The 15,082-nt window shown below is 47.4% G+C and overlaps 1 protein-coding gene across 1 annotated transcript in view; it reads right to left on the bottom strand.

Annotated features, from left to right (window-relative positions):
* The window catches only part of ZFYVE1 (zinc finger FYVE-type containing 1), a 44,634-nt gene extending 41,179 nt beyond the window's left edge, over nucleotides 1–3,455 (bottom strand). Inside the window, exon 1 of the mRNA XM_056545765.1 lies at nucleotides 489–3,455. Within this exon, the coding sequence (XP_056401740.1) occupies nucleotides 489–1,007 (519 nt within the window). The 5' untranslated portion in view covers nucleotides 1,008–3,455. The remainder of the gene's footprint in view (nucleotides 1–488) is intronic.
* Between the last annotated feature and the right edge of the window lie 11,627 nt (nucleotides 3,456–15,082).

The following is a 15,082-nucleotide window of genomic DNA, read 5'->3' as shown; positions in this document are numbered from 1 at the left end:
GTTTTTATTGACAAATATGTGTATATGGTAATTTTATTTACATTTTTTTTGCTTCTCCACACAGTGAGGGGAGGGGGTGGGATAGAGAAGGGGTGCTGTTATATGTGTTGGAATTTTAATGGATATGGACTATAAAAAGCTTAAAAATAAAGGAAATGAAAAACATTTTTTAAAATAAATAGTAATAAAAAAAATAAAAAATAAAAAACAACCACACAGATTAAAGGTGTAGAAAAATCGTAACCTACACCACCCCGGAAAAATTACCCCCTAGGACAGTGTTTCCCAACCAGGGTGCCTCCAGCTGAGGCAAAACAACTACAACTCCCAGCATGCCCGGACAGCCAAAGGCTGTCCGGGCATGCTGATAGTTGTAGTTTTGCCACAGCTGGAAGCACCCTGGTTGGGAAACACTGCCTTAGGAGTTTATAACCTGTGTCCATTGCTGAAAAATACTTTGTTGGTACGAAGAAACCAGATATAAATACCTGAATCTGCTCCGTTTCATCCACAAGAAGGAAACTGGCGACTTTCTCGGTCATCTTCTTCTTCAGGGTCTCCGCATCCTCCTTTGGACCTTCCTGAGGTTCAGGGTTCTTTATAGTTTGGTAAACCGTGACTTGATGCTTCCGTTTGTTCCCCCCAGAATGAGTACGCTTCTGACAGTCAGAACAGAGATCGATTTTGCAAGAGAGACACCGTACAGCTGCCCGAGCTCTCGCTCCGGTGGCACTGCCATTGTTTGCCCCTTTACAAGAGGAGCAATAGGGGACGTAGCCAGGTGATATCCGTGTCCGCTCGTGGTTCTGAAGTCTCTCTTGCTTGTGCAGAACTTCCTCACACCGCTGGCACTGTAACGTGTTACATTCGTCACACTCGAACGCGGCTTCTTCGCCTCCAGAACACGCAAAGTTCTCCTGGCACATAAGAGCAGTCATGATCGCTTTTTCACCCGATGGGCCCTGGCTATTCGCTTTATCACCTGATGGGCCCTGGCTATTCATCATCTATCTATAGGCTAAAACCTAAACTTCTTTTTTTAAATCTTAAAGGCTATGGTTATATTTACTGAAGAGCTAAATATTGTTTCAAAACAAAAATGACTATTAAAAATATTTACTAGTGCAAAGAATTAGGCTTATTGCACAGTATTTCCATTAAAACTAAACAATGCCAATAGGCCTAGAAATATTCAAATGCCCATCGGTGATCTAAAACGCCGTACAGCAAAGATTCGGTTTCCTATATCCTAAGTGGCACATCAGACAAAGATTGCATCTGGTAAAAACAAATGTGTTGAAATCTTGCCACCTGAGATACTGCCTCCTGTTGTTATGTCAGCAGATGTGTCACCGGTTGGCTATTCCAGTGTGACCAGGAAGAACAAGTCATCTAGACCGTCCTACCAGACCGGTCTTATTCAATGTAAACAATGACGTATGTGAATTCATCCACCACAACTAAGAAAAGGGGATGTGACAAAAAGAAAATTACAGAGGTTATTCCAGGTTTAACATAATAAAAATGGGTATATTTATGTGCCGGAGGGGGTTTGTCTTCCACAAGATATGATACAAATCAAATTATATTCAAAAGGAACCGGTCACAAATAAAAGGATATTCTGATCTAGAATCTTCGGTAATGAGAATCAGGGTTCTACATAGGGATCATCTCATTTTACACTCCTGGGAAGAGGGATCTTCTGGTGTCACGTTATAACAATAGGGATTGCCCAGAGTTACTGTAACAAGAGGGATCTTCTCGAATGTCACACTTGGTAAGAAGGATCTCCCAAGTTACATTCTTTTTAAGAGGGATCTTCTGGTGTCACAATGTAACTATGGGATCATCCCTAGTGAAAGGGATCTTTTGGATTTACACTATAACAATGGGGGGGATCTCAAATTGGTACAAGGGATCTTTTTGAGTAATGGTCTGGGTAAGAGAGATCTTCTGGTGTCAAACTAATTATATGGATCTTCTTGGGTTACACTGTTGGTACAAGGGATCTTTTTAAATGGCGCCTTTAGTAAGGGATTTTCTGGGGTCGCACAGTAACTATTTGGATCTTCTTGGGTTACACAGTTGGAGGGATCTACTCATGATTCAATGTTTTATGTGGGAATCGTTTTGTTGTCTCTCCTTCAGGGATCCAATGTTGTGGGATCTTCTGGGGTAACACTAACTATAGGGATCTTACTGGGTTACACAGTTAGAGGGATCTTCTAGGGTCACACTAACTATAGGGATCTTCTAGGGTCACACTGTAACTATAGGGATCTTCTAGGGTCACACTGTAACTATAGGGATCTTCCTGGGTTACAGTTAAAGTGACTTTCTAGGGTCACACTGTAACTATAGGGATCTTCTAGGGTCACACTGTAACTATAGGGATCTTCTAGGGTCACACTGTAACTATAGGGATCTTCCTGGGTTACAGTTAAAGTGACTTTCTAGGGTCACACTGTAACTATAGGGATCTTCTAGGGTCACACTGTAACTATAGGGATCTTCTAGGGTCACACTGTAACTATAGGGATCTTCTAGGGTCACACTGTAACTATAGGGATCTTCTAGGGTCACACTGTAACTATAGGGATCTTCCTGGGTTACAGTTAAAGTGACTTTCTAGGGTCACACTGTAACTATAGGGATCTTCTAGGGTCACACTGTAACTATAGGGATCTTCTAGGGTCACACTGTAACTATAGGGATCTTCTAGGGTCACACTGTAACTATAGGGATCTTCTAGGGTCACACTGTAACTATAGGGATCTTCTAGGGTCACACTGTAACTATAGGGATCTTCTAGGGTCACACTGTAACTATAGGGATCTACTCATGATTCAATGTTTGTTGTGGGAATCGTTTTGTTGTCTCTCCTTCAGGGATCCAATGTTGTGGGATCTTCTAGGGTTCACAGAGGATCTAAGGGTCAGACGTCCAAGCAGGACTGTTGTGATGTTCCAGATGACATTTATCCTATAGGTCAGACTCCTGCTCCTCCCAGACGGGTTATGTCCTTGATGAAGTCAGGTCCAGTGAGACAGCTCCTCATAGTACAGCAGGCTGGACGCTCCGGTACCGGATAGAGAACGCACAGTCTGCAGGGTGAGTGGCGGATCTGCCGCAGGAGGCCGGGAGCCCTGTACCGGGAGGACGGAGGTTGCGGTACCGGGGATGTTCCTGCTCAGGAAGACACTACAGGCACCTATTGTTTATATTACAAGCCGGCATCCGGGCAGTGACTCAGGGATCACACGGCAGCTCCTCCCGGAGCCCGGACAGTTGTACCGAGCGGACACACGGTGTGAGCCGTGACCGGAGGAGAGGCTGGTGACTGCGGGGCGCCCTCTGCTCCCGGTCAGCTCCCCGGTGACTCCTGACACGGTCCTGCCTAGAATAGAGCACTACCGGTAGCTGTGATGACGTAAAAGTCACATGCTATCACATGGTCACATGACTCTGCTGTGCTATTTCCTTGCTGTTCCTTGATCGGCCTACAGGACTGACCCGGGGATTGTAAACAACATGCAGAAGGGCTGAGGGAGGAGTCTGGGGAGGTCGGAGGTCTGGGGCCTGGGGGGTTAATGGGATCCGTTTTTTGTGTACAAAAAGAAAAACTTGGGCAGGGTTCACACTGTGTTTTTGTTTCCGTTTCAGTGTTTTTGTTAGGTCCTATGCATACTTTGGAAATACCGTAGGGAAATATCCTGCTGAATGCTGTCGGCGGACCTGCACTGCCAAGTATAGATATTTATTTTGCGCGCTATTTGCAGCAGAAATTAACCCTTACAATTCAAAATCCAATCGACAATGAGCTTTTCCGCAGAATTCCGACAATGGTCAATCCACACGGCAGAATTTCCGCTTGTGGAATTTCGCCTCAAATTAAAGCCTGTAGACTTCTATGGCTGAAATTCAGAAGTGTGAATGGGAGTGCGGAATCCATTAGAAGTCTAAGGGTCAATTCACAAGGCAGAATTCCCCCTCAAATGAATGCCCAATAGACTTCAATGGGATTCCACACTTCGGAATCTCCATACGAATTCTGCATCAATTCCACACAAAATCCACACAAGCCAGGGAGCGGAATTAGTGCGGAAATTCTGCCGTGAGAATAGGGCCTAAGGGTCTATTCACATGGGTGGAATTTCCGCACCATTTCAGCTTCCTTGAGTGGTTTTCATTTGAGGTGGAATTCCGCCCGTGTGAATAGACCCTAAGGCTAGGTTCACACTGCGAAATCTCCAGACAAAATTTCCGCTCGGAGATTCCGATTGCAGCCAGCGAAATAGACCGCAATGTGTTCCACAAGGATATCCGCCTAAAGAAAGAGCACCACCATTCTTCAGGCGGATATTTTAAAGCAGATTTTCCGTTCACAAATTCTGATTCAAAAATTGGTGAACAAAAAAACCATTCACTATCTTGTACAGTGGTCCCTCAACATACGATGGTAATCCATTCCAAACGGACCATCGTTTGTTGAAACCATCGTATGTTGAGGGATCCGTGCAATGTAAAGTATAGGACAGTGGTCTACAACCTGCGGACCTCCAGATGTTGCAAAACTACAACACCCAGCATGCCCGGACAGCCAACGGCTGTCCGGGTATGCTGGGAGTTGTAGTTTTGCAACATCTGGAGGTCCGCAGGTTGAAGACCACTGATAGAGGAAGTTGTACTCACCTGTCCCCTCCGCTCCGGACCGTCACCGCTGCCCGGGATGTCGCCTTCCATCGCTGTCGCCGCGTCCCTGGGGTGTCCCTGACGCTCCGGCAAGGCCTCTGCTTCCCCAGCATCCTCGCTCTCCATTGCCGCCATCACGTCGTACGCACGCCGCTCCTATTGGATGACGGAACGGAGTCCGCAGCGACGTGAAGAAGTCGATGGAGAGCACCGACGATGCAGGGGATCCCGAAGAGGATGCGCCGGAGCCCCGAGGACAGGTAAGTGATCGTCACCGCAGCACACAGGGTACTGTAAACGGCTATCCGGCGGCAGCTGAAGAAGTCTGCGCTGCCGGATGGCCGTTTATGCGATGGCCCCGACATAAAAAAGCATCGTATGTTGATGCTGCCTTCAACATGCGATGGCCTCTGAGAGGCCATCGTATGTTGAAATGATCGTATGTCGGGGCCATCGTGGGTCGGGGGGTCACTGTACATTTTAGCAAGCAGAATTTCTGCCTGCAATTTCAATGCGGAATTGCAGGCTGAAATTCCGTGTGAATCTAGCCTCAGGAATCAACATGTTAATTATTTTGGTGGAACCGGATCTACATCAGAAGTTCCTCTAGAGAACTTCTTTATTGTGCACTGAGCACAGTAGAATCTCATTGAGATCAGGAAGCTTCTGCTGCCGATGGATTCCACCCATTCAGGGTATGAAATCCATAGTGTGCATTGACCCTTATAGAATGTTTAATTCTGTATGCAAAAACCTGGTCGACTACGCTACTGTGTATGGCAACAAAATATGTATATGTCACAATCCGCTTTTTGTTATAATGTAAGTCAAAAGTAAATAGACTCTGCTGTATGGAGCACAGCAGCATCTGGTTTTAGAATCTGTTAACGTATGCGTTTTTCTCAAGTGTATAAAACATAAATGGAAACAAAAATGTAATGCGAACTTAGCCTTAGGGTGCATGCACACCACGTTTTTGCAGTACAGTCCCCATATCAGGTTTTTGATGAAAAACTGATTCTTCAAAACCGGACTAAACTGTATCAAAACGTGTGCACAAAAGTTCTCATCCTCATTTTTCCATACACTTCTTCTGAATATGTGTTTACTCACGTTTTTTTCACTATATTTTATACCTTCTGCCAAATATTCTATAAAGGATCTATATTAACCCTTGTGATACCCATTCAATGCGACTACCCATGTGAACTTTGACCTTGCCTTTGGTGCCAGTTTCAACTATACATATTCTTACCCCTGACCCCACCACATCAGCCATTTTTCCAAAATTGACAAAGGGAGAATTTATTCCCGAAATGCGTCTTGTACTATGTAATGTCCTGTCCTTTTGTATTTTGTGCCAATAAAATTTGATACCCTTTACATCTGGACTCCCGTGAATTTGATCTGATCGAGTGGCGCCATCGCAAACGTTTTTTCTTCAAGTATCTTCCTACTGCATTTTTCGACCCCCTCGAGGACATCGGCCGTATAAGCAGGCTGCAGCTCACGATCCCACACGGAGGGGTTATATGCGTGAACCCAAGGTTCACCCAAGGTGAGCATTTTTTCCACCCTAGCACCCCTAGGGTCCCCCTGATCTCACGGAATTACACGAGGCGCTGTCCTCTTTGCTGTATTTCTTATTCCAGTTTATTAGGTGGGCAGAGGAAATGTTGGCAGAGGCACATGGAACCACAGATGCAGTCTAGAAATTATGGAGTGGATGGTTAATGTTTATGGATACAGATAAGTTGGAGTGGGTAATCTACAACTGATGACCAGGCGTAATTTTAAGTCACTGACACTAATCAGAAAAAAAAAAACACTCACTTGATTTTATGCTGCACTATGGGCTCACATGTTTAACTTCTGTATATGTTATGTACACGAATAAGCTCTAATCATGAAAGGACAAGAGTCTCAAAAAAATGGCCCTTCACTCTATATTGTACTTCAGAATAATATACCTCCATTTAAAGGGGTTATCTGGTGGTGTTTAATATTTAGTATTGTCCCCAGACTGCCTAATAACATAACAAACACTTTAACTCACCTTCCTCCTTTCCCTTGTAGCTCTGGTATTGGGGTTCTGCGTCCACAGTCGGTAACTCTGCTTTCCCCTAAACTGCAAAGTGTAGTGTCTACAGCTGGGGGAACTGATCACTGGCCGAGGCAGGACACCGCTGCACCAAGTATTAGTGAAGTGGCGCTGTGACATCACATTACAGCTGTGGCTGACTCCGCTGAATCACCAGAGATTGGCTGGAGACAAGGCACCCAGATACCGGAGCTGAGGAGTGCAGGTGACGCCAACCACACATACATTGCCGTCCCCACAGACGAACAAGTTCAATGTTCTGGCAGAATTTTTACGAGGGGATTTTTTAATCTGCCTCAAAAATTGTGCACTGTGCAGCGGAATCCCATTGCCAGCAATAGGACTCTGCTGAGCTGATATTCTGTGCTGTGAACCTGGCCTAAGTGTTTGTTATCTTATAAAGGCAGGCTGGGGACAATAAGAAAATATTAAACTCCACAAGACAACCCTTTAAGGGTATGTTTATATTTCTGTTTTCCTGTTTCATTGTAAACCTGCACATAACCAATGATGTCTTACAGACCACAATGACCATAGTAATGTCCATAGGATTTCCATCATTGTGTCTGTCGTTTTAACAGAAAAGACATCTATGCAGCAAGATATTTATGTAGAAATATACAGTGAAGAGCAAATCAATATCAGTCAACTTACTGACATATCTTAAATATGGTGTCTGCAGAAGTATCTACCAGTAAGGCTGGGTTCACACTGCCGAAGTGAAGGAGCGAAAGAGAGAGAAATTTATGCGAGATAAAGCTGACTATGACTCTGCTCAGATATTCACTTGGAACGTCAAAATGTTAACTAGACGACAGCGCTATTCCACTAACAGAAGAAGAGCGAACATGCGCAAACAGCCTTCGGATTATTGGACTTCCGACTCTGATGCGACAGGTTCAGACGAGACATCCAATACTCAGAACAGCTGCTACCAGACCCCACTCCCAGGTCCTCTCCCTTTAGGAGGAAATCAGGAGAGGCGGAAGGAAGAAGAGATCTACCTACAGTGTCAACCAAGAGAAAGGGTGTCACATGGAAGGACTGATCGATAGGTCCGATATGGACAATGTTATTAAAATCTCCGATGTCCCCCTCACAGATGAGTGTGTGTCACTCCTTTCTAAGGGGTTAAATTTTGCCATCTGCCAATCTTTTGATTACACACAATTTGAAGTGGATATCTATAAGACCACTAGAAAGATAAGGCTACATAAAATGTTTAATAAAAGTTCCACATTTGCATCCACTGATACTTGGAAGGAGGGTGAAATCCCTGCCCGAGTCGGTCCTTTAGGTTTTTCTCCGATCTTGGATCTAACCCCGATAGATAGAGAAGCTATACACACTCTATGAGAGTTAGCCAGTGATAGAGACACCTCCTCCTCTCCATCCAACATCACCCCAGTTGTAGTTCCTTTCACGGGTGGTAAGCGCTCTAGATTTTCCCCTCCTACTCTACCGGGTAGTCGAGTCGACTTATTCGTCAGAGCAGTGTCAAGGGATGTAAAAGCCTTGATATACCCCCAACCGAGAAGCAACCTCACCTCAGGTGAAAAGCGGGCCTTAAAGTGGTTAGCATCAAGACCTGATTTAACGGTCGTCAAGGCTGATAAAGGTGGGGGCAAGGTTGTAATGTCCACCACTGCTTAGGACACCAAAAAACAACGTCTGCTTGGTGATGCCACAACTTATAAGCCCCTTCCCTCAAATCCAACTTCTAAGATTCTTAGGCTGGGTTCACACTACGGTTTGTAACTACGGTTCCCGTATACGGCTGGGAGGATGGGTGGGCGGGGGTTAATCGCGGCGCCCGCACTCAGCCGTATTTGGGAACCGTAGTTAATGTATGTCTATGAGCCGACCGGAGTGAACCGCAGCCTCCGCTCGGCTGCGTTTTCGGCCGTATGCGGTTTCCCTACCGCAAGCAAAAACGTTGTCGACCAGTGTGAAAAGGGAGTAATTTCTACTAAAACTGCCGAAAAACTTCTCCCAATGGCCCCTCGTCATCCCAGATGGTACTTTCTGCCCAAGGTGCACAAGTCGCAGAGCCAGCCCCCCGGCCGCCCTATAGTGGCAGGGATCAGCTCTGCGAATGAGTACCTTTCGCAGTACCTCGAGTGGCTTTTGAATCTTCTTCTAGCGTCCACCCCTACCTACATCAAGGACACTGGCGCCCTACTTACCACCATCACGGACTTCCACTGGCATAACACTTTCTGCCTCACTTCAGTGAATGTCGAGAGCCTGTACACCCGCATCCCACATGATGCGGGTGTACAGGCTGTCCGTGAATTTCTTGCCGAAACTGACAAAAGCGACGATTTCATTAACTTCATCTGCGAGTCCCTTCTCTTTATTTTGACCCACAATGCGTTCAAGGACGGCGAGAATTGGTATAGGCAGGAGACCGAAATGGCAATGGGCACTGCAGTCTCCTCTTCATATGCCAATTTGTTTCTCGCCATCCTTCAACGCAGGTACGTCTTTTCTCCTTCCAATCCCTTCTGCAAGATGTTCGTTCGCTATGTCGCCGACATTTTGGTAATATGGGATTCCACAGAAGCCAAGTTTTTTGAGTTTGTGATATATCTCAATAATACTAATAGGGAGAACATGTTTTTTACAGTGGTATTTGGGGGTGAAGAGCTGGATTTTCTAGATATTAGGCTTAAAGTGATTGATGGTACCCTCACAACTGAGGGTTTCCGCAAACCTATTGCTAAGAATGCTTTGCTTCATTGTCATAGCTCTCACCCCCAACATGTTAAACATAGTATTCCATATTCCCAGTTTCTCAGGCTACGCCGGAATAATAGTGAAGATCATATTTTTGAGATCCAAGCTCAGGAGTTAAAACAGCGCTTCTTAACAAGAAAATATCCATTGAGAGTTATTGAGTCTAGCCTTACCGGGGTGAGGTCCCTTAACAGGACTCAGCTCCTGTACCCAAAAAGAGTACAAGAGCCCCCCCCCCCCCAAGAGATTAACTTTTTCCCTCGCCAACTCCAACATGAACCAAGCTGTGGCTAACGCTTTGCGCCGCAACTGGTTCATGCTGGAGGTTGATCCTGACCTCCAAGAAGTACAGTAGTCAGAAATCCTCCCCTCATCACTTTCGTAAAAAAAACCTTGGTGGCCAGATTAAAAAACTAAGAAAAAATAATTCCAAATCGCCTACTCATTGGCTCTCAAGTCACACATTAACAGGTAACCGATCTTGTCGATCTTGCCCCCATTGTGCACACATGTACAGATGTGACAGCTTTAATCTTGGAGGTGTTACTCGCACTGTTTTGGACCTCATAATTTGCAGGTCGACCTTTGTTGTGTACGCCCTCCTCTGTCCCTGTAAGAAATTTTATGTGGGCAAGACTCGGGCAGCTCCAGGTCCGGTTCTGAGAGCATGTCCGCTCCATTCGAACCAGCACTGGGGCTCCCAGATTCATTGCCCACATGGTAGAAAAACATGGTGGTTTATCCACTGATTTGAAATTTTTAGGGTTCGAAAAAGTTCCTCCCCTCCCTAATGGCGGTGACCGCCATAGGGTTCTCCTCCAAAAGGAAGCCCGATGGATTGCACGTCTCAACGCAACGGGCAACATCGGACTTAATGACCGAAATGAATATAGTTATTTTCTTTAAATTGCATGTTTGTTGGTGTTTTACCTGCAAATATCTTCTTATTGGTAGCTCTGTGTTTTTCATAATATTGTCCACATGACTTCCTTCTACTGTCACATGACCTTGTATTGCATCAGGTTGCCTAGCGACTGTGCATGCCGCCTCTATGAATAGAATCGCGGCGCCCACAGACGTCACATCCGGCTAGAGGAAGTGCGCAGGGCACACGAAACAACCTGTCCCGGCAACCCCTCCTTAATCCCGCTCCCCCGCCTGTCACCCGTCTGATGTCACCGATGTGTGAATAAAGAAGTTTCCTGCATGGTGAGTGTCACGATGCCGGCTGGCAGGTAGTGGATCCTCTGTGCCAGAGAGGGATTGGCGTGGACCGTGCTAGTGGACCGGTTCTAAGCCACTACTGGTTTTCACCAGAGCCCGCCGCAAAGCGGGATGGTCTTGCTGCGGCGGTAGTGACCAGGTCGTATCCACTAGCAACGGCTCACCTCTCTGGCTGCTGAAGATAGGCGCGGTACAAGGGAGTAGGCAAAAGCAAGGTCGGACGTAGCAGAAGGTCGGGGCAGGCAGCAAGGATCGTAGTCAGGGGCAACGGCAGAAGGTCTGGAAACACAGGCAAGGAACACACAAGGAACGCTTTCACTGGCACTAAGGCAACAAGATCCGGCAAGGGAGTGCAGGGGAAGTGAGGTGATATAGGGAAGTGCACAGGTGAACACACTAATTGGGACCACTGCGCCAATCAGCGGCGCAGTGGCCCTTTAAATCGCAGAGACCCGGCGCGCGCGCGCCCTAGGGAGCGGGGCCGCGCGCGCCGGGACAGAACAGACGGAGAGCGAGTCAGGTAGGGGAGCCGGGGTGCGCATCGCGAGCGGGCGCTACCCGCATCGCGAATCGCATCCCGGCTGGCAGCGGAATCGCAGCGCCCCGGGTCAGAGGACGTGACCGGAGCGCTGCCGCGGGGAGAGTGAAGCGAGCGCTCCGGGGAGGAGCGGGGACCCGGAGCGCTCGGCGTAACAGTACCCCCCCCCTTGGGTCTCCCCCTCTTCTTAGAGCCTGAGAACCTGAGGAGCAGACTTTTGTCTAGGATGTTGTCCTCAGGTTCCCAGGATCTCTCTTCAGGACCACAACCCTCCCAGTCCACTAAAAAAAAATTTTTCCCTCTGACCTTTTTGGCAGCTAAAATTTCTTTGACCGAGAAGATGTCCGAGGAGCCAGAAACAGGAGTGGGAGGAACAGATTTGGGAGAAAAACGGTTGAGGATGAGTGGTTTGAGAAGAGAGACGTGAAAGGCATTAGGGATACGAAGAGAGGGAGGAAGAAGAAGTTTATAAGAGACAGGATTAATTTGACACAAAATTTTGAAAGGACCAAGATAGCGTGGTCCCAACTTGTAGCTAGGGACACGGAAGCGGACATATTTAGCGGAGAGCCATACCTTGTCTCCAGGGGAAAAAACGGGGGGAGCTCTTCTTTTCTTATCCGCGAACTTCTTCATGCGTGATGAAGCCTGTAAGAGAGAATTTTGGGTCTCTCTCCATATGATGGAAAGGTCACGAGAAATTTCATCCACAGCGGGCAGACCAGAGGGCAAGGGAGTAGGGAGGGGGGGAAGAGGGTGACGGCCGTACACCACGAAAAATGGGGATTTGGAGGAAGACTCAGAGACCCTGAAGTTATACGAGAATTCGGCCCATGGGAGGAGATCTGCCCAGTCATCCTGGCGGGAGGAAACAAAATGTCGCAAATAATCACCCAAGATCTGGTTAATCCTTTCTACTTGTCCATTGGACTGGGGATGATATGCAGAAGAAAAATTTAATTTAATCTTGAGTTGTTTACAGAGAGCCCTCCAGAATTTAGACACGAATTGGACGCCTCTATCCGAGACAATCTGCGTAGGCAACCCGTGAAGACGAAAAATGTGTACAAAAAATTGTTTAGCCAACTGAGGCGCAGAAGGAAGACCAGGAAGAGGGATGAAATGTGCCATTTTGGAGAATCGATCAACGACCACCCAAATAACAGTGTTGCCACGGGAAGGGGGTAAATCAGTAATAAAATCCATACCAATCAGAGACCAAGGCTGTTCGGGGACAGGCAGAGGATGAAGAAAACCAGCGGGCTTCTGGCGAGGAGTCTTATCCCGGGCACAGATAGTGCAGGCTCGCACAAAGTCCACAACATCCGTCTCCAGAGTCGGCCACCAATAGAAGCGGGAGATGAGTTGCACAGATTTCTTGATACCCGCATGACCTGCGAGATGGGAGGAGTGACCCCATTTGAGGATTCCGAGGCGTTGGCGAGGAGAAACAAAGGTCTTTCCTGGAGGAGTCTGCCTGATGGAGGCAGGAGAAGTGGAGATCAGGCAGTCAGGTGGAATGATGTGTTGCGGAGAGAGTTCAACTTCTGAGGCATCCGAGGAACGGGAGAGAGCATCGGCCCTAATGTTCTTATCGGCAGGACGAAAGTGAATCTCAAAATTAAATCGGGCAAAGAACAGAGACCACCGGGCCTGGCGAGGATTCAGCCGTTGGGCAGACTGGAGGTAGGAGAGGTTCTTGTGGTCGGTGTAGATAATAACAGGAGAACTTGATCCCTCCAGCAGATGCCTCCATTCCTCAAGTGCTAATTTGATGGCTAGAAGCTCTCGATCCCCGATGGAGTAGTTCCTCTCCGCTGGAGAGAAGGTCCTAGAGAAAAAACCACAAGTGACAGCATGCCCGGAAGAATTTTTTTGTAGAAGAACAGCTCCAGCTCCCACTGAGGAGGCGTCAACCTCCAATAGGAAGGGTTTGGAAGGGTCAGGTCTGGAGAGGACGGGAGCCGAAGAAAAGGCAGACTTGAGTCGTTTAAAGGCGTCTTCTGCTTGAGGAGGCCAGGACTTGGGATCAGCATTTTTTTTGGTTAAAGCCACGATAGGAGCCACAATGGTAGAAAAATGTGGAATAAATTGCCTGTAATAATTGGCGAACCCCAAAAAGCGTTGGATAGCACGGAGTCCGGAGGGGCGTGGCCAATCTAAGACGGCAGAGAGTTTGTCTGGATCCATCTGTAGTCCCTGGCCAGAGACCAAATATCCTAGAAAAGGAAGAGATTGGCATTCAAACAGACATTTCTCAATTTTGGCATAGAGTTGGTTGTCACGAAGTCTCTGAAGAACCATACGGACATGCTGGCGGTGTTCTTCTAGATTGGCAGAAAAAATTAGGATATCGTCCAGATATACAACAACACAGGAGTATAACAGATCACGAAAAATTTCATTGACAAAGTCTTGGAAGACGGCAGGGGCGTTGCACAGTCCAAAGGGCATGACCAGATACTCAAAGTGTCCATCTCTGGTGTTAAATGCCGTTTTCCACTCGTCCCCCTCTCTGATGCGGATGAGGTTATAGGCGCCTCTTAAGTCCAATTTAGTGAAGATGTGGGCACCTTGGAGGCGATCAAAGAGTTCAGAGATGAGGGGTAAGGGGTAGCGGTTCTTAACCGTGATTTTATTAAGACCGCGGTAGTCAATGCAAGGACGTAGGGAGCCATCTTTTTTGGACACAAAGAAAAATCCGGCTCCGGCAGGAGAGGAGGATTTACGGATAAAGCCCTTTTTTAGATTCTCCTGGACGTATTCGGACATGGCAAGAGTCTCTGGGGCAGAGAGAGGATAAATTCTGCCCCGGGGTGGAGTAGTGCCCGGGAGGAGATCGATAGGGCAATCATAAGGCCTGTGAGGAGGTAGAGTCTCAGCTTGTTTTTTGCAGAAAACATCCGCGAAGTCCATATAGGCCTTAGGGAGACCGGTTACTGGAGGAACCACAGAGTTACGGCAAGGGTTACTGGGAACCGGTTTTAGACAGTTCTTGGAACAAGAGGACCCCCAACTCTTGATCTCCCCAGTGGACCAATCCAGGGTAGGGGAATGAAGTTGAAGCCAGGGAAGTCCAAGGAGAATTTCCGAGGTGCAATTGGGGAGGACCAAAAGTTCAATCCTCTCATGATGAGATCCGATGCTCATAAGAAGGGGCTCCGTGCGGAAACGTATGGTACAGTCCAATCTTTCATTATTTACACAATTGATGTAGAGGGGTCTGGCGAGACTGGTCACCGGGATGTTGAACCTGTTGACGAGAGAGGCCAAAATAAAATTTCCTGCAGATCCTGAGTCCAAGAAGGCCACTGTAGAGAAGGAGAAGGCAGAGGCAGACATCCGCACAGGCACAGTAAGACGTGGAGAAGCAGAGTAGACATCAAGGACTGTCTCACCTTTGTGCGGAGTCAGCGTACGTCTTTCCAGGCGGGGAGGACGGATAGGACAATCTCTTAGGAAGTGTTCGGTACTAGCACAGTACAGGCAGAGGTTCTCCATACGGCGTCGTGTCCTCTCTTGAGGTGTCAGGCGAGACCGGTCGACCTGCATAGCCTCCACGGCGGGAGGCACAGGAACAGATTGCAGGGGACCAGAGGAGAGAGGAGCCGAGGAGAAGAAACGCCTCGTGCGAACAGAGTCCATATCTTGGCGGAGTTCCTGTCGCCTTTCGGAAAAACGCATGTCAATGCGAGTGGCTAGGTGAATAAGTTCATGTAGATTAGCAGGAATTTCTCGTGCGGCCAGAACATCTTTAATGTTGCTGGATAGGCCTTTTTTGAAGGTC

This window comes from Hyla sarda, chromosome 11 (genome assembly GCF_029499605.1).
Source record: "Hyla sarda isolate aHylSar1 chromosome 11, aHylSar1.hap1, whole genome shotgun sequence".
NCBI lineage: Eukaryota > Metazoa > Chordata > Amphibia > Anura > Hylidae > Hyla > Hyla sarda.
This window is presented reverse-complemented; position numbering and strand designations above follow the sequence as displayed.